This window comes from Diprion similis, chromosome 7 (genome assembly GCF_021155765.1).
Source record: "Diprion similis isolate iyDipSimi1 chromosome 7, iyDipSimi1.1, whole genome shotgun sequence".
Taxonomy (NCBI): Eukaryota; Metazoa; Arthropoda; class Insecta; order Hymenoptera; family Diprionidae; genus Diprion; species Diprion similis.
This window is the reverse complement of record NC_060111.1, coordinates 1,505,137-1,524,529: the sequence shown is the minus strand read 5'-3', so window position 1 is coordinate 1,524,529 and position 19,393 is coordinate 1,505,137. Positions and strand designations below refer to the sequence as shown.

The window sequence follows — 19,393 nt, the reverse complement described above, 5'->3', positions numbered from 1 at the left end:
GAAGGAAGTATATAAAACGATGAAGTAAAATTTGGTAAGTGTATAATAAAAAAAAAAAAAAAAGATCATTGAGAAGTAGAACATCTCTGCTTCGCCTCTGGTGTTCTTGTTTATTTTTGTCTCACCGTTCACGAAGCTGTGTTGGAACGCAGAGTTGTTGACCCTCTGACGTTTGAAAATTGTAAAAGAACACAAGGTATATACATGAATTATATATAGTCACGTGGAAGCTGGGAGTAAAGAGAAGCGACGAACCGCTCGGAGCGTCGCGTCGCGAGCGTCGCCAACACTTGAAACCCGTTTGAAACGGCGCGAGGTGAAGTTTTTTCTTACCGTCATTCTGGCGCCGCCGGTCTTCCACAGCCTCGTGTGAACGGACCCTTAGAATTTCCAAGGCTGACGATAGTGAGAAGAACGCGCGGTTCACCGTCCATTAATTGTAAGACGAACAATCTCACTTCAGCCTTACCTCGAGGGTTTTTATCATCCATGGAGTCCGAATTGTCCAGCGTGAATTCCTACGCAGAGACACCTTGATGATCCGTCAAATCATGCAATTCAGGGTCGAACCGAACAGAACAGGGCTAATTGTCCTCCATTTGGCCGGTCACGTACCTCGACGTTTCCGTTTTCAATCCTATATCCGGTTTGAATTAATTCACCTATCGATTAGGGCTTTGATAGCACGTTAAACCCACGCATATTATACCTGGGGAACCGTGACTAGCGTGGCTAATCGGCTCCGCGTGATTTCGTCGGTTCGTCGTCACGAGCATGTGTGGTAGGGTGGTTCATGTTTTTTCAAAGTACTAAGTAGTGATGAAATGACGTGACCGAACGCGAACAGCTTCCTCAATTCATAATGTCAAGACAGCTTTTGTTCAACGCATATTCTGAGCTCTTGTGAACTCTGTTTCAGACCAAGGGGTGAGGTGCGAATCGAGTAGAAGAAGCAGCCAGATTTTACCCCGCAAAATGTGACGTTGGTACCATGATGAGTGGTTTCGAAGAGATTGCTTTCAAGCCGCTTACAGGAGGCGGTAGCATCCCGTTCGCCGACGATGACGCCTCGACGATACCGAGCCAATCGGCACTCTACTCGTCGGAGAACCTGCAGGGGTTCCCGGTGGAACCGGAAGCGCGGCTTACTGTTGGCCACTTCCGGGGTCCACTGCTAAAGAGCTGCACGGAGAGTAGCGTGCCGTCGACGCGGAGTTTGAGCCAAAGTCTTGGAGCGGCGAGATCGGCGCTGAGGAAGAGCCGGACGGACGGCTGTGTTCCGGAGGTGGAGGGTCGCCGGTTCACCGGAAGTGGTGCGGCGGGGACGTGGAGGCGACCGGAAGTCGGGCCGGGGGTGGAGAACGGGGTGCAGCAGGAGTCGTCGAGTGGAGAGGACAGGTCAAAGAGCACTAACTCGATCGACGCTCACTCCGTGAATAATATCCTTGATCAGTACGAGGACCTCGATTACAGTCCGTCGTCGGGCCTCAGCGACGTCGGTAGTATAGACGTGAATAATTTCGAAGCGACGATGAACCTCCAGAGGCAAAAAGAGGCGGAATCCAGGTCGAAAAAGCAGAAATCGGCGCCGATTTTACCGCAGACAAAGATCGGCACGAAAATCGGTAAGCCGATCGATCTGCAGACCGAGCAGCATCGGGTCACCTCCGAGGTCGAGATCCTCCTGCGGAAAGGTGAGGTCCAGAAGAGAGTCGACGCGTGGCTTAGCCAGAGCCAGAGCCAGAGCCAGAGCCAGGGCTTTAAGGGGGGCAAGGAGCGCCCTCTAGTAAGGTCGAACAGTAGCAACTGCTACAGGTACGGTAAGGCCCCGAGTGCCGAGGGCATAAGGGCGAGGCCTAAGGGTGGGGCGGAGACGATGAGCTGCGACGAACTGAGCGACGAGAAGGCGCGGCGCGAGAAGGTCAGCGTGGGGGTGAACACGAGTCGTGGGCCCTACAAGGAGTACTTGGCGAACAGGAGCAGGGCCCGGCAGCAAGAGCAGGCCCCAAAAACTCCCGCGTCGCGGATCCCGCAGCGGGGAAACGTCGCGATTCCTGCGAGTAAGGCCCCGAAGAACGGGGCCGAAGCGGAGAGGGAGAAGGAGAAGGAGAAGGCCCGGAACGGGCCCCTCGCCGTGCCGACGCGGCGATCCTCGTTGAAGCGCGTTGCTGCCGCCGGCGGTGAAGTCGGGACCGTCAAGGCCACGGGGCCCTGCGCTAAGGGCCCGAGTCCGATCGGCGAGTCGCGGCCAAATAAGGAGGGAGAAAGCTGCCGCCCGGTTATCGACGCGACCTTGGCGCCGACGCTTCGGGCCCCCGCCGAACGGAAGGAGGGCCGATCGCGGGCCCCACCGGTACCGAAGAAGGCGAATCCCGTCTCGAGCTTCAAACCAAACAACGCGATGTACGCGACCCTCCAAGCCGAGGAGGATCAGCCCTTCGCTACTAGTCTTGGCAGCGAATCGGTCGTCCGATCTCATTACGCGACCCCGAAGATCATAGAGAAGATTTACGAGCGACCGATGCTCGTCATCCATGCTGACGACCTGGAGGACGTTCTCAGGCCCAACGCCGCAACGAAGGTCTCAGCGTACGGCGATCGGCAGATCGGAAAAACGCGAAGCACGATCGGCGGGGTTTTTGCCCCGCCACCGGAAGACGATGCTTTCATCGAGATCGAGGCTGGGTCGCGGGGTGAACTGCTCGAGACCATCATGGAGGACCAGAGGAAGGAGAATGGGGACCGGGAATCCAGGTTCGGCACCGCGAACAACCACCTCGAGACGATATACGCCTCCCCGAGGTCGTCGGGGATCGGACAGGTCGGGGAACCGGTCAGGAACACCTTCACTACCTTCCGACAATCGTCGAGCCTCGTGAATCCTCAGGACAAGCGAGACGGTGACGGTCAAAATGGGACTCAGGACCTCGAGGCGAAGCCAGAAGCGCCGTTAACGAACGGTGCTCTTCGATCGGAACTGGAAATCGGTAAGGAGAAAATCCCCCCGGTTGTCAACGCGGTCCTGATGAAGACCCTGAGGTTTGAACAGGATCTGCCGGCTGTTATAACCCCGAAAATCGAACCACCCTCGAAAATTGAACCGATTTTCAATCCGCCGATCAACGGTTTCAACTCGCGTGACGTTCTCAGCAGCGATTACGACAACGTTTTGCTCCAGGATTCGCTCAGGGCAAAGGAGGAGAAGCTCTACGTTACCAAAGAGGAAATGGAGCATGAACGGTTGATGGAAATGCTGCGGAAGGGCGACTTCGAGGCCGCTAAATCGGTAAGTAAAGTCTCGAAAATTGTTTTCTGCGGCTTCTTTTACCGCAGTTGCAACGTATTTTCGCAAAAAAATTTAGTCCGAGGTTCAGCCGTTCTTCGCTACTCGTCAGAGATCACTGCTCGACACGCGGGTGATTCAGGGGTCAGACGGATTCGGTATTTCTTGTACCTGATCCTCTCATCAGTGCCGTTACGGTCTACAAACCGCGTTATCCTCCGCGCGGTAAAAACTGCGTGTAATTTTTGTCCGGTTTCTGATTACTGGAAGCGTAAGAAAAATTATTATTATCATTCTCTTACTATTCTGCTATTCTGAAATCTTACTCTTATTGTTATACGAGGTGGTCGAATATTTTGAAATCCTTCGAAATTTTTTGACCCCTTTCAAAATCTCCGAAATCTTTTCAAGTCTTCTGAAATGATTTGAAATCTCTTGAAATCTTTTGAAATTGCTGAAATTTTTTTTTTTTTTTAAATTCTTGAAATCCCATGAAGTCTCTCGTAATTTTTTCCAGATCCTTTGAAATTCGTGAAATATTTTGAAATCGTTTGAAATTGCTGAAATTTTTTTTTTTTTTTTTCTTCTCTTTGAAAAAATCCCTTGAAATCCCATGAAGTCTGTGATTTTTTAAAATCCTCTGAAGTCCCTGAAATCTGAAATCATACGAAATCTTTTGAAATCCCTGAAAACTTGAAAAAAAAAATTTGAAATCTTTGTAATCTTGAAATCAGGTGTCCAACAAATCGACGAGTAATTAACCTCTCGACCAAAGTACTTATTTCTAAAAAGGATCAGAAAATATTATGAACTGATCTAATCTAGCAATGGGAACACTCATACCAACAATAATTCCAGCAAAAACGAGTCACAAATTTTGTCTACTAACGAGCTTGCGGGTGTTTTCCTGCACGATTCTGAAACGACTGGTTCGCGAATTATGTCGCAATTGCGGAGATTGATGAGGCGAATGACGTAAGTTGGTATTAAGCCGTTGGAGGATGCAATCAAAGGGTAAACCGTACACACGCTGGTTCTCGTTTCGGTGATAAATCGAGGTGGGTTTTCCTGGCGCCGATTAACCCGCGGCCAAAATAACCCCGGATAGACAATTCCCCATTCGTAAGTTCTCCAACTCGCGATTCGGGAAGAGATTAGCGGTAACCCTCCAACCGACGAGTCTAGAATCGCTAGCGAATCGCCAGGTTATAAAATCGAGAGAGAGTGAGCGAGCCTCGATTGATGCTGCTGCTCAAGATCTAATAGTCAGAACACACCGCCATGAAGTTCCCCAAAACCACGGGGAGAAGAGATTTCCCTTTGAAATATGCCCGCCGTTCATCTTACCCGAATAAATTACACCACCACCCCATTTTCCCCGGAAATTCAAGGATCTTTCATTTCGCTGAATCTGACTCTTCCTGTACGCGATTTTCCCTGAATTAGGAAATTCAGTTTCTGGACTGGATCACGGAATAAGTCACCATTTCTGACTCACGAACAATTTGATTCGTTGTTAAGTAAACTAAACACGTGTTTTACTGTCGCTTAAAAATTCGTAAGAAACTATTCAATGGAATAGCTGAAAAATCTTGAAACGGTTGAAGTATTTTCAAAATAAATTTTTAATTTTTCGTAAAATGAGATTCAGATTAAGTCGTAATTTTTTTCTTTCCTCTCTTGCATCTTGGCTCATATTTCTACGTTTCTCTTTTGCTTTTCTCCTCGCAACTCCGCGGGCGTAAACAGCTCTCGGGATGTTGTAACTCCGAGGCGAATCTTCACCGCGTTCACCTTGCGTACCTGGACAACGCGACCTCGTTGAGCAGTCAACCTGTCCACCCACACCTCTATAGTCCACCACCTCAGAGAGATCGTGGCTTATTGGCCTTTCTCTGGCGCAATAAATTCCTATCGACAACGCCCAGCTGACCGTCTAAGAGTTGAAAAAGAGTAATAAAAACAGAAGCAAATAAAAATATAAAAATGAAAAATGCCTTGCGCATTTAAACGCGTGGTCGACGTCAACGGCGCCACGTGTGTCTCTCGAGAACGCAATAAAGCGAAATATACGACTCTGAGTTGTTGTGTCGCAGTTTTCTGAACACCAAGAACTAGAGAGATTGCTTCTTTGTTTTTACCTCTCGTTTATTTCCGTCAAATCACTACCGCAGGGTGACCTTAACTCATATTTGCCAAGTTTTCACCCTTCAGGTTATTATTGCGATGTAACGCAGGATGAGCTCTGAAGCTCTGCTTGTACAGGATTATTTCCGGCCGTCTGTCTCTCGCGAAAACCCTTCCCTTATGTACACTGAAAGGGCGAAGAGGAACCCCATATCCTAAGCGAAACTTGAGCGCGAAAGGAAATTGAATTTTGCACAGGTATACGGATTCGCTGCCGTGCTCGATTAAAGCCGACAATATACTCCATCTCCATCCCTCTTTCTATGGCGGTTGTCAAAGGCAAAAAAAACACTCCGCGAAGCCCCTGTTCATTATGTCTACATAACGCCATAATTTTTTCCGCATTTTTCAGGCGTTCTTTCCGTACACAAAGATTGCGCATGCGCGGAGTACAGAGAAGACCGCTTTTCAATTCCCCGCGCATGCGTCGTCGCGAACAAATCTGACGCCGCTCGACCCTAACCTCAATTTCCTGCTTCGCGAGGAGCGACGGCCTCTTTTCGCCTCGCATATTTGCAATATTCGTCTTCTAACTCTCACGTATACGACTCATATTGAAAAATTACGCTCCGCGAGAAGAGACCAAGTGAGACTTAGCCTATTCCTCATACAATATATTATTAAAGCGTTGAAAGTGGGAATTTGAAAAACCGACAGTCGTCGCAAGAGTGGAAAGAAGACATTCCCATATAAGTGAGGAAATCAAATTCGAAAAACATTGTACAAAATTCTAACGAACTTTGCGTTAGTCATTTTGAGACATAATATGATGACAACTAGATCATTATAAAGGGGGGGGGGGGTTAGTTTCACCCTTTGTAAAAATATTTATTTTCGCGTATTGAAAATAGACTGCATACATCGGATTTTGAAAATTCCATGGCGTAACTTGGTTCCAATTTCCTATCTCGATAACGAGGGTATGAAAGGGAACACCAGGACGTATCGCCTTCCGAAATAATTGTATAATCTATCGACGTAGCCAGAGGGGGGAAAAGTTACGGGACGCGTCGTCGCGCGATTCGGTTGATCTATTCACGGTGCGAGGGTGGCATTTTACCCCAAGCATTGCGGGAGTGAAACCTGGAGAGCTTCGGTCGCTCGCGTCTCTCGCTTCGTACGTGAGGAGACTCTGGACTCCCTAACGCCGTGAACACGAGGACGACTTCCGGTGCGGAACACATTCGCCGTGAAACCCCTCAACGGCCTCTGGATCCGGATCCGGGTGGCTCAGCCCTGGGGAGCATTCGGTCAGCGAATCGTCGGCTGTTCTGCTAAACTCTGTGTTTAGGGTCGCCTTGTATAAGCTGCGAGTCACAAGTGCTCGCGTGATTCTGTAGTGGATATAAACAAATGGGTATAATAATCGTTACAATAATTTTTAGAACGTCGATGGTGTAACAAGAAAATATCTTGCCTAAAGTAACTGTTTAACTTGTAGTTATAATAGTTTCTCAATTACGGTTACAAGAAATCGTTTTTATTTTTTACTCAGAATTATATTTATTGATTTTTTTTTTTTCATCAAATTTCGAACGAATGGGGAAATATTTGCGCTACTTTTTTGTACAGATTTTTTTAATCCTGTGGCTTAGCTGCAAAATTTGTTTAACATGCATGTATATATATATATATATATATATATATATATATATATATATATATATATATATATATATAGATATATATAGTTATGTAAGCCTGAATCGCGAAGGGGCGAAACTTGAGCGATAAAATTTGTCTTAATTTTATGGCGGGTTCCATATTTCGGCGGTCCTTTGGGCGCAGCCCTGCCACGCGATGGGCATAAATACTAATTACCAACGAGTTTGCCACCTGCCGTTGGAAAATCCGCGAGGTAATTGAGCCTGAGACCCGACCCTCGAATTCGCGGGGAAGGATCATCCCCAGCAAGCCTGGAGAATAATATCCGACCTGGCTGGTTCCCGCGAGATGGCAGAGAGACAAACGGTGCGACATCGGCTTTCGTTAATCTTCATTTAGACCAGCGGTTGTGTTACAGGGGGAAGAAATGACCCCAAGGGTCGAAAAATCGCCGATATTGACGTTCGCCATTCGAATGTCGCGCGGTGTTTTGAAATCATCGTGATTCGTCTTTCGATTACAAGCTTTTATCGCGCGTTGAAAAATTATCAAATTAATTAACTTAATTGTTACAAAATAACGACTATAGTGTTGTTGTAAAGGCGAGGGACAAACGATGACTGAAATTGTAAGCACGAGCTTAGACATCGATTTTTCATTTTGAAATACTTTTTGAATAGTAAAAAATTTAGTAGATTCCGTTTACTTTACTCCAAGATAACTTATAGCTTGTTGAGAAAATAATTTTTTTTCCACAAATTCCCTGAAACGAAGCCAGATTTTCTTCTTCCAGTAATCGACTTGATAGTCTTATTTCTAGGTAAAAATGAACGTCAGTGCAATGATGAAGAACGAAATATTAGACGACGCCAAAAACGTAGGGAACGAATCTGCTGGATCTCTTACAATTTTGAAAAAATTTGAAACGATCAATCGTTTTCAAAGATCCCGGTAATGATTTTTTAATTTTTCTTCTTTTCGATTTTTTGTGTGAAAAAAAAATTGAAATTCCGTAAAACAAACAACGCGCGATTATCTCGCAACGAAGAATCGACGAAAGAGTATTGATTTTCCCAACCCCTGCACGAACCCCTCCTCATCTCGAAGAAAACCTCGGAATATCAATCCTGCTTACCTGCCGACGAAGCGCACGAAATTTACTCGTTAGCTACGATAGGCGGTGCAGCGGGTCGAGGAGGCGGATTTCCGGAGAAGGAACCACTCGGCAAACAGGCAGGCAAATAACCCCTACTTCACCGAGTACCAGGACTCTCGAAGTGCCTCGGAACCTGCAAGGGGTGGTGTGCTGGTAATAACCGCGAGGAAGAAAAGAAAATCGTAACTGAAATTACGAGAGGGGCAATAAAGGAGGGGGGGGGGGGGGGGGGGGGGGGGTAGAGGGGTTGAGGAATTTCCAGCGTATGAGCCAATCAGCAAACTGCGAAACCCTCTCCCGCAGATGTGTAGGAAACAATTTGCACCCCCCGACCATTCGCCGCGGACAAGAACAACGTGGTCAGCATCCCAGATCGAGAGGCTCTGCCAATCCAGAATTTCTGTGAGGATAACTCATTTACTTCCGTTAAGGAAACAGCTCCGAATACCTCGAGCTACGATCAGCTGGGAACAGAATTTCAACCCCATAGATGTAAAGGGGCTTTTTCGCCCTCGAAATCGGTTCAAAGAATTCTGATATTCGGTTCGAAGGCGATGGGAAAAGTGAGTTTAAAAAAGCTCTCTTTGCAGTAAATTAAAAAAAACGTTTTATGTTCCTTGGGTATATACGATAGTTCTGGGACAAGATGGCGGTGCACGTTTTTTGGAAATGAAAAAAGTTTACGTAATCAAACCAAAATTCTGTTTTTCGAAACCTTTTTTTTTCATTTTCGGGTAACGTACGACACCATCTTGTCCCAGAGTTGTCGTATATACCCTACTTCTATTGGATAATAACGGAAATTAACACTCTCTATGGTACTAAAATATTACATTGACAATGCTGAGAAGAAATAAATAAATGCAGGTAAATATTGGCTCGAAGCGGGGTAATAAAAACTCGCAATAAGAAATTGGTCAGGATATGCGACAACAAGGGTAGTAGGAGAGTATCGCATATCGTGCGTCGTGCAGACAGTTAGTAGGACGAGGTAGGCGGTATAGGTGCAGGGGAGACTTGCAAGTAAGGTCGAACCGCAAGCTCTGCTAATTAAGTCTGGGCTCTGGAACAGCGGGTTTATATATCAAGTCTAAAACCGCCCGGTGTGCACCGATGAAATTTGTTTGTTGCAGTGGGAACCGCGGTAATTAGCTGGTAACAAAGCACATCGTTGCTGCAGTCCAACTCGTTGCAGTTGCAGGAATGGATGGAAATTCCTGGTGCAACGAATGCTGCAATGATGTATTTAGGGAAATCAAGCTTCTCGTGAATCGCGTTTTGTTCACTAAAACTGACGGACAAGTCTTTGGTCTGCATCGCAACTAAACTATCTGCGGTTTGTTCACTCGGTCGTCCAATCTCCGTGGTTTCAATTCCACCCCCCGGCAAAGCTTACTATTATAGTTTCTCTTCAGTCAGCTGACGTATTGAGACTCGATTCAAACATCGCTCCGTTTCATACCTAATTGACTCACCCTCTTTGTTTTCGCTCCTTGATTGGCGTCGAATTGACCTGTGAGTAAACGGCAGCGAATTTTATCCGCGATCAGATACACCTTGTTGGACCTAATTAGCCTCGTTCGTGTGGAGAACAAATGATCAATGCGATAGTGAAACTAATTCAAGATATTTGAATCGTTACTGATTCTCGAACCTAAAAATTCTTCTCCAAACGATTCGTCAAGGAATTGAATATTCACTCGATTTTGGCTACTTTGCCAATTTCGAGATCACGTGTTTTTTTTCTTTTTTTTTTTTTTTTGACTAAAATCGATCTGGAAGCTCTAGTCGGTGTAATTCCGTCGGTTGAAAACAGATGACGGATCACTGATGACGAATGACGCTGGAGTTTGGCTTTGACTGACGAACAATCGGTGGGGTGATGGCACGCGGCGATCGTCGACGAACTGGGTGGTGGAGATAGAGAGAATGGGGTGTTTGAGAGGGAGAAAGAGAGGCTGGTGGTTCCCGCTGTGGCTTCAATTACTTATCAGCATCTCACACGGATGACAGATCGCCTCAACCGATGTGATACAAACGTGAAAGTGTGAGGGAAACGAGAATCGAATCCGCATTAGGGGCGTAGGGGGGTTCAGAAGAGCGGAAACAGCTGGGATTCAAATCGCGATCAGAGTGGATAAATGATCGAGAAAATTCTCCACGATTTCAGCACGAATTAAGCGAATGTGCGTATCATACTTAGGTCTGGCACAGGTGCAACAGTTTCGAGGAAAAAAGAGTAGCGAAAACCGATGAAGAAAGAATGGCGATCACTCCGTGGAACGGGGGTAGGAAAAATTGAAAATCATTTTCTTCGCTCTGCGATCTGTTGTAGTTTATCAAAAAATATTGAACACGTATTTGTCCTCACGTTCTAATTTGTCCGTTAAAGGAGTAAAAACCGGCCTTGAACTTCACCACAAAAAAATAAGGGATGCAATTTATCCTCCATTGATGATCAACGATCTCCAATTGATTTTACCAAAAACATTAACTTCATTGTCGAGAAATTCAACACAAGACTGATTTTTAGGGTTAAACTTTAAGGGTGTTTCTTTCCCTTGAGTGGCTGAATTGGCACGTAAAAAAAAATAGGTGTCTAATGTTTTTTGGTGTACGACAACATATCAAAAGATAAATAAAATCGATGATGTACACCTCGAGTTCTTTCCTCGCGAGATTATCGCGCCTGTTTTTCCGTCAGGCACACAATCATCGACGACAGGTATTTGCTACTGGAAATATCCGTCGAAAGGACAGTCCGTGACCCGTGGATGATGTCGGAGGGCAAGGATCACGGGACAAGCTATCGTATCGCAAAATCTGGGATGTCACCCAAGGGACGCGGCGCGGGATACATGGAACATGAAATCAAGTCGAACCACATGGTCGAGGTCTCGGGTGATCGGAGCGGAAAAACGGGAGCACATAGTAAGAGAAAGAGAGATCAGTTGGACTTGGTTATTTCCCTGCATCGCGAGGATTGTTAACCCCTACCCCTTATTGTTCTCGGCGTTAAAACCGACGCCGCTCCGAGCTTCGCCGAGGTTATTAGACGTCCGGGTGTCGTTCCGGTAAAAAAGTGTCCCAGCATCTGGACCCGGGGTCTCGTTCCACGGGTTGATGGCCGTTGTTCGGCCATCGTGCAAGAGTCCGAGTCCCACTTCGTTGAATTGACTCTTACTTTTTATTATTCAAACTTTGCCACCCTGCCCGTACCCCAACCCTCTTCACCTGCTGCTTGTCAAATATTTATCGAGGTCACAGTTCGGCCAAATATGTACTTTAGGTGCACACCCAGTCCTGTGACCTTGAAAGAGTTGCGCCATTTTTTTAAATCCGAAATCAGACATCCACGCGTCGTCCACCTCTTCAATGGACTTGGAAATTTATTCAGGATCACTCCGCCTCCTGAACCTCGTTTAACGGCGAGAATCCATCCCCTCAAATCTCTCGTTCCAGGTGTCGGGATTCTTTTACGTATTTTCATACCAATTCAAAAATGGCGCGTTCAAATCCACCGACGATTGAGAGCTTGCTACGGGATCGTTGATTTCCTCATTCAGAACGATTCCTGGAGTCTGTACTGGTACAGTGCATTCGCCCTGAGGGCAGCGGCCTTTGGCGCTCTCTTGGTGTGGTGTACCCTGGATGTTCCACGCTCCGGCCTCTCCGCTGACAATGGCTTCGAGATTGTCGAGGGCTCTTTGTGGCGAGGTGCACGACTGGTCTTGGCAGTCCTCCTCGCCTAGAACGTCTCTGAAGATGAATTCCGGAGGATTTTCAGACTGCGGCATGGCGTCAAGAGAGCAAACGCTTCCGAACTTTCTCTCTCTCTCTCCTCCCCCCTTCACCTAGCTATGATACAATTTCACGGCTACGTGCGATCGCCGGCAGTAAAACCGGCCACGCCATGAATCCTTGACAAAAGTCAACAGAACCCATACCCATCTTGGTAATTGAAGCTTTTTCCGCGGACTTTTTTCAAGGTATTCCGTTACGGATCACAAAGTTCTCCAACTGCTGTTGCAAGCATCCTTACTCGCCGTTCAACCGACGAGCAAACTTTCTTACAGCTTATTTCTCTAGACGTCCGGTGATTCCGCTACGTCTGCAATTAAGTTCAACTGTATGGTGATAAAAACTTCACCATTGACGATCGTTTCCCCTTGGTTCGGTATTTTGCTTTCTCTCTTTTTTTTTCAACCAGTTACTGTATTCGCGAGTGGTCACGCCTCTAGACGCCCCAAAACGTGGTCTCGACGGATACAGTAAATCAGGAACCAGACGGACCGTGAGTCGTGGACGACGTGTACACCGCCAGCCTGGTCACACGACGACCCGGAGAAGGATCCACGGCACATCCGCACCATCAGCTAGGAGATTGGATTGAATCGTCGAAGGGCCAACGGACGCTCCGCCCTCCCGAATCAATTTGGTTGTGGCAGGTCATGCATCAAAACGCGAACCCGACGCGTTACTGCCGCCCTTGTCAGACCACGGCCTTCCTACATCAACCAGTCCATTTCCTGCATCCATCTCGCTTGATCTGGTCATGCGGAGTCGACGGAATCTGGTAGGCTTGACGAACGAGGAATGAAGAATAGCGGGAGGATCCTGATCGGTGTCTTCGAGCTTCACGGTGTGGTACCATGGTGGCATGGATACCATGACGTACAACCATATACACGAGTAGGGGTATCATCAGAAAGACAATGCAACGCAGCAACTTGTATTGTCCAGAACTACTGGTGTCCCGGTTGGCATTCCGCCTCCGGGACGCGTGCGTCGTGTCGGGTTGCTGTAGCAACCGTTGGGGATGAATCTGGCGACGCCGGGCGTCGCGTCGCGGGCGGGGCTGTTAGATTCTCAGTGCGCCTTGCGACGCCGGACTTGTTGTGCGCCGCTGGCTCTGGTCAGCCTTGGAAAACAGACTGGTTTTCGAAACAAACACTTCGAAACGAATACCGAACTGGATGAGAAAGTCGCCGCGGTCAAAGTGCTTCGGTTCTGTGAAGTGCTGAGAATACAGTCTCGGACTGACGCGTGACGCAGGAATATATATAGACACATTCACACATACGTGTACTGGAAATGTAGAGTCGCTAAAGAAGGGATCAGATAACCGAACACAGGATAATGAAAATTAAGCAACAAACAATGAAACTTCGTTTATTCTAACAGTAAGATCATATTGTCGCGCTTTTTTTCCTCGATGTGCAGTTTATCGTTATCGTCAACTTCCTCGTTTCTTTCAAGATCTATTCTTCATCGCACCTTGTAGGTAGATTTTTTCTTTTTTCCTATTGCGTCTTGCGAATCGTAAAACTTGTTCCTTCAATTTTAGCACGATGATTATAATTTGAGGTGATATGATACGGACGATCAACGCTGTTTATTAGATCGTCGATCCCGAAACGCATGAGCCAACAGGTTACTCACGCATGAACTCTGGCGAAGTAACCCTTCCAGGGTAAAAGTTCCGGCTTTAATTATAAGGGCGGAGAAGAACGGCTCGTTTCGGATTAACCCTCGTCCTTATCCCTTTCTGGAACACGCACCATGCGCCCTAATTATAACCGATTTATTCACCTCCAATTTCCTTCACTTTACTGCTTCCACTTTCCCGATCCGCACCCAAAAGAAATGCCTGAAAATAATAAAGAACAAACGTTTTTCCCGCGGAACATAAACGCGAGTTATCCTAAACGAAGATCATGAAGCAGTCGGTTTTTGACTTTGCATCAAAATTAAGCTCCCGGAATTTTGAACACCCGTTAAGCTGAGCGCTTAGTTTAACCAACCGTGGTTTAATTAATTGAAAATACACGGTGGACGATCCCATCAGCCTCTCGACTCGACAATTTTCGCGGCTTGTTGTCGCCGGCTGTAAACCCCGTCTATTTTCTTTTTCGATTCAGCTTTACCCCGCATATTTTAAGTGCGATTTATTGCCATTTCTGTCTTCTCACTCTCACTTCTGCGCGTCGTTTTCCCCTAAAATAAGTCCGGCGTAATTACAGGTGTGCATTATGTGCGAATTACGAGCTTTGGTTAAGGGTGAAAATTTGTAAAAAAAAAAACATTTGCATGCATGCATTCATACAATGGAAACTGCAGTCTCGTACTATCCAGGTACTTCAGCTTTTCATTTCCACTTTTGACGCGTACTGTACTGTACGTATGACATGACGCCGTAAAGTTGTTAGCGAAATTTCCCTGCGGCGACGCTACGTTAAGATATATGTATATACGTAAAAAAAAAACGAGATAGAAGTTAAAAAAAAAAAATAGATAATACAAAACGATAGAAAGAATAGAGTAAAACCGAATAAGAATAATTAAATAAAGAGGACAGGAAAATAAGCAGCAAAAAAGTCTGGTAAAATGTGGCCAGAGATAACGAAAAATTTTATACATTATGCGGACATAATCGCACACATATACAAATATAGGCTATATATACGTGCATAATATTTGCCAGGAACATTTTAAAGCTGAAAATTTCGCAACCGCGTCTCTTCGATATTTTCCTTCTTTCCAAAAGTAACAATCACGCGTCTGTATATTTTCTCACGAGTATTGTGTCGATGTAAATTAAAATGGCAAAAATTGTAGGGATGAAAATGAAAGAATAAACATCGGGGTTGTTTATTTAGATATTATTCGTCACCGGTGGTTCATCGCGGGAAATGGTGATGATTAGCGGAGTAACGGAGACGATTTTAAGGAAAGGACGTTGGTCGTAATAACAGTTATTAATATTCGTATAATAAGAATGAAATAGCGGTAATTAAGAGACGGTCCTCTTGAATCGAGACTACCTAACCTAACCTAACTCAACGTTATCTCCACCCTCTTGTATAACTGCGCCTTTATGTGGGCGTGTATATATTATATTATATATATATATATGTATATATGTATTTACATATTTCTCTTTGCCTCGTTGTGAATAATGAGTTTTAAAGATTGGCCACGAGAACTATAAGAGAATTTATCGGGTGCTGGAGACAGATGCATCCGCTGCAGACATAAATGCATTTAAACAATGCCACGCTGCAGCTGCTAGGAATGGAATTAATGTCTTTTGTGATATTCATTCAACGGCCTCATAGAACAATTAGGAAATCCCTGAGAATCTCGGCATCTATCAATTACGCAGCTTGATTAAAGTCGATGTACTTGAGGCATTCCAGGCCAAATTAGCCACTGCTGGACATTTGTATTATTAAATTTGCTAATATTTTTCTCATTTTCAGCTCACGATAAGGAACTAACCTGATTTTTTTCAAATTTTTATCTCAAAAAATGCATGAGTTAGGAATTTTTGAAAAATGTTGAATTTTTTTGTTGTTGTTTATTTTCAAAGTTTTTCTTTTGAAATACTCTTTCGTTTTAGATTATTTTGATAATCATTCATGTTTCAATTCAATTAGTTTTTTCAATCTTAAGCACTCAGAATTTTAGGAATAATTATCTTAAACGAAAGAATATTTCAAAACAAAAATTTCGACCCTCTCATTTTTTCGAATCGTTTTATTTTTCAGGAAGTTATAGATAAAAGAGAAAAAAAATTGAATATAGATGATAATTTGAAAAAAATCAGGTTACTTAGGCTGACTTGGCATGGAATGCCCCATTTGTACTTTTTTTTTCGCTATACCGTTTAAAAAAAATTTCCACCTTAATTATTTTCGATTAATGAACTTTAAGAGCGATCGAATTACAGCGACTTGATCGGGTCGATCGTTAGACATGTTGAGAAAAAACTAGATTTCAAACTCTCGAAGGTAAGGAAAGGAAAAAAAGAAATAAGAAAGAAAAATGATAAAGGAGAGGAAAAATATTGCGCGACAAGATCGTGTCCCGCATTTCAGACTAGCCTGTCACTCTCTGGTAAAAGTCAAGCAGAAATTCTCCTCCGGTGAAGAAGAGCGATGAATTCAATATTAATTCATCCGGTTGTACCGACGTCCTCTCACCCTCTCGAGACGTCCGCGAATTTTCTTCTTGCCAATTTGGCTGCAAAGCCTTTCATTCATTCCTCCGCAGCAAATTCGTGTCACACACAAGTAATAACGACGCGGTTAAAAATCTTACCACCTTGAGAATCGTTAATTGTTACATCATGTTATATAAATAAAAATATGCCAGAATAAAAATTGCGTACAAACTTACGAATCATTAATTATTCGGATTAAAAATTCTCTCTCATCCTCCTTTATTTATTCATTCGTTCATTAATTTTTTTTTTTCTTCTTGTTAATTACTCTTCGATCTTCCCTTCCCCTTTCCTTAATAACTCGAAACAACTTCTTCAGTAGCTCGGGCAACGATTAAGCGGTGAAAAAAAATCTTAAGTGCCCGATTTCGGGGGGCGTGGGGGGGGGGGGGGGGGGGATAAATAATCTCCTGTCTGCGGTGTTGTGTGCACGCGAAAAGGGACCGGAGGGTGGGAATCGGTATGCTCGACGGGATAACTTCCGTCTCAGCGAAATATCCGTCGTATCCGGGACGCCGGAGCGTCGCGACGTGCACAAAGGGCGCGGATTCGAGCCAGAGTTATAGGTATATACATACATATATATATATATATATATATATATATATATATATATATATATATATATATATGTTTATATACCCCGGCGTATTTCAACCCTGGGAAAACTTTCATATATGATCCTTACGGGTGTAGGACGAGTTCCTCGGACTGCAGAGAATGGATTCGGTGCAGGGCGGTCGGAATTCACCCTTCGTGCCATGGCTAACTTACCCCGAGAAATCAACCCTCGACCATAGAAAAATAATTGTGTAAACACATATATTATAAGTCTGAAACACCCCCCCCCCCCCCCCCCGGCAAGTTAATTTTCTTTTCTTTTTTTTTTTCACCCTATATAAGCAAAAGTAAGTCCGAAACTTTTCCTTCAGCCTTCATCAACCATTGTGGTTGTATTTTTTTCATTCATCATTTTTGGGTTCAGTTCGTGTAAATAAACTGATGTCGAAAGAATTTGAAAAAGAAAGAATTGAATAAACAAATCTAGTTCAGAAATAAAAAAAAAACGGGTGCTATTTATTAGGGAAATTAAACCCTTGCGAAAGGTGAAGAAAAATTTGTGCAAAGGGTCGGCTCTACTCGATTTTCGGTTAAATTTCTTTTCGAGCGAAATTAGCAGTGACTTTGCTTTGTTAGATACACACCCCGCATCCACGGTATCGGAAATCGAATCTTCGTGCTATACTTATACTATAAACATTCACCTTAACCCGCGTCAACCCCTGTCTGCCCGAAACGAAGGTCTCCTACCCTCTTGCCGGCTATAGACGTCACTCCAAATCGCTCGCTTTTCGTTGCTCGAAAGTGACAAGGACACATTAATCTGGCACTGGCATCATTCTGGCGAATATTTCATCATCATCATCATCATCATCATCATCATCACTGGTGTTACTTTCATTCTCCCCTCGTTTTTCCCCTGTTGTTCGCTCGCATTGTGTCTTCGTCAGGGTGCATTAATGCATTCGGAATGTTTTCCACTCGCGATTCAATTAACACCTCGAATCCATTGTGCGTGTTTGTGAACTCTGGACGCACAGAGAAACCTCCATATTAAATAATATCTCGATGGCTGCACCGAGCGGTGGTTAAATCGGGGCTTAAATACCGCGGCCGAAACAACGGAGCTTTTGTCTAGCCTCGTGGTGACCAGCTGTTTGCCAAACCGGATGATGAAGGGACTTTTTAGTTCAATTTGCGCCCACATAAAGGGGCCAACGCTCCACGTGCCTGACTCTGATCACACCCCGTGTGCTTTGTTCTCTGTTCCTCAGCCGTGAAACTTGGAACAATTTTAGTGAGAGAACTGATGCGAGAATTGGTTGAACTGAAAACTACGTAGAATAAAAAATTTTTTTACACGTGATTCACTGGACTGAAAAATAAAACAAAGAAAAAAAAACGACAGATGTTGGATGGAAATTAAATTATAATTGTCGGACGAGAAATGAGGGAGGAAGGAAGGGAGGGAAAAACGTGGAGCTGGATTAGTCGTGGTGAGATATGGGAGTGAATGGCTCCGGTTTTCCGTTTCAAACAGCAATCGTGAAAGTAAGTCTTGAAGTGCGCTCTGGTTGATTGCGAAATTAGTCTGAAAAGAAATGGAAGAATTGCTAAATTGTTGGACCAACTGGTTGTTAACAGAGTTAATAAAACGAGGTTTTCGAAATTGTTATAAAGAATAATTACTTCGTCTTGTTTAAGTCAACGTTTAATTAGTCCCGTTAAACTAAATTCATGATCTGCAGGGTTGATTCAGAAAGTTTTCTTTTTTTTTTTCTTTTTTTTTTAAATCCGGTCAAGATTGAATCGTTAATCGTGATCCGAGGGAAACTTTTTACGCGATAAATTTCATTTCGAAAGTTTTTTCCAAGAGAAGACGGGACGGAAATTTATACGATGTTTGTTTAATTATTGAAAAACTTGTAAGAAGCTTGGTCATCTAAGAAAAAAACAAAAAAAAAAATTTGCAACTCTCTTTACAATGGATAGAAAATTATATTAAAACGAAGATGATTAATTCTGTGCCCCGTTTTCGACTATTATAAATTCCGAGGATCCAAGAAATACGAGACTCGTGATCTAGATCCGTTCGCCGTTCGTGCAGCGCTTCGCTCTCAGCCGTCAGAAGTTTGAAAGTCTCGAAACTCACGGGGCTCGTTACAACCTCGGCTAATTATCTCTTCCTCCCCCCCCCCTCTCTCTTTCTCTCTCTTTCCTTCTCCTTCGGAAGATTAGTAATTGCGAGTAAGCGAGCGACGGGAGAACAGGTACAAATTACGCAGCAATCTAGTCGAGTTATCGTTCGAAACAAAAAACGGTTCACTCATCACCCTCGACTCGAACCGAGGGGTTAATCACTCATGGATTTTATATACATCTCATTTCAAGATTTCAAAGGTTTCAAAATATTTCAGGGATTTCAAAAGGTTTCGATAGATTACTAAAAAATTTCAAAATTTTGAATGATTTCAAGAATTTCAAAAGATTTCAAATGATTTCAAAGGGTTACAAAAGATCTCGCAGATGACTTTGGTAAATTTCAAAAGATTTGGACAGATTTGAAAAATTTCAAAATATTTCAAATGGTTTCAAA

The 19,393-nt window shown here is 44.4% G+C and overlaps 1 protein-coding gene across 1 annotated transcript in view; it reads left to right on the top strand.

Moving 5' to 3' along the window:
* The first annotated feature begins 924 nt into the window (after positions 1-924).
* LOC124408163 overlaps positions 925-19,393 on the top strand; it is a 64,895-nt gene continuing 46,426 nt past the window's right edge. The window contains exon 1 of the mRNA XM_046884903.1: positions 925-3,286. Coding sequence (XP_046740859.1) covers positions 992-3,286 — 2,295 coding nt within the window. The 5' untranslated portion in view covers positions 925-991. The remainder of the gene's footprint in view (positions 3,287-19,393) is intronic.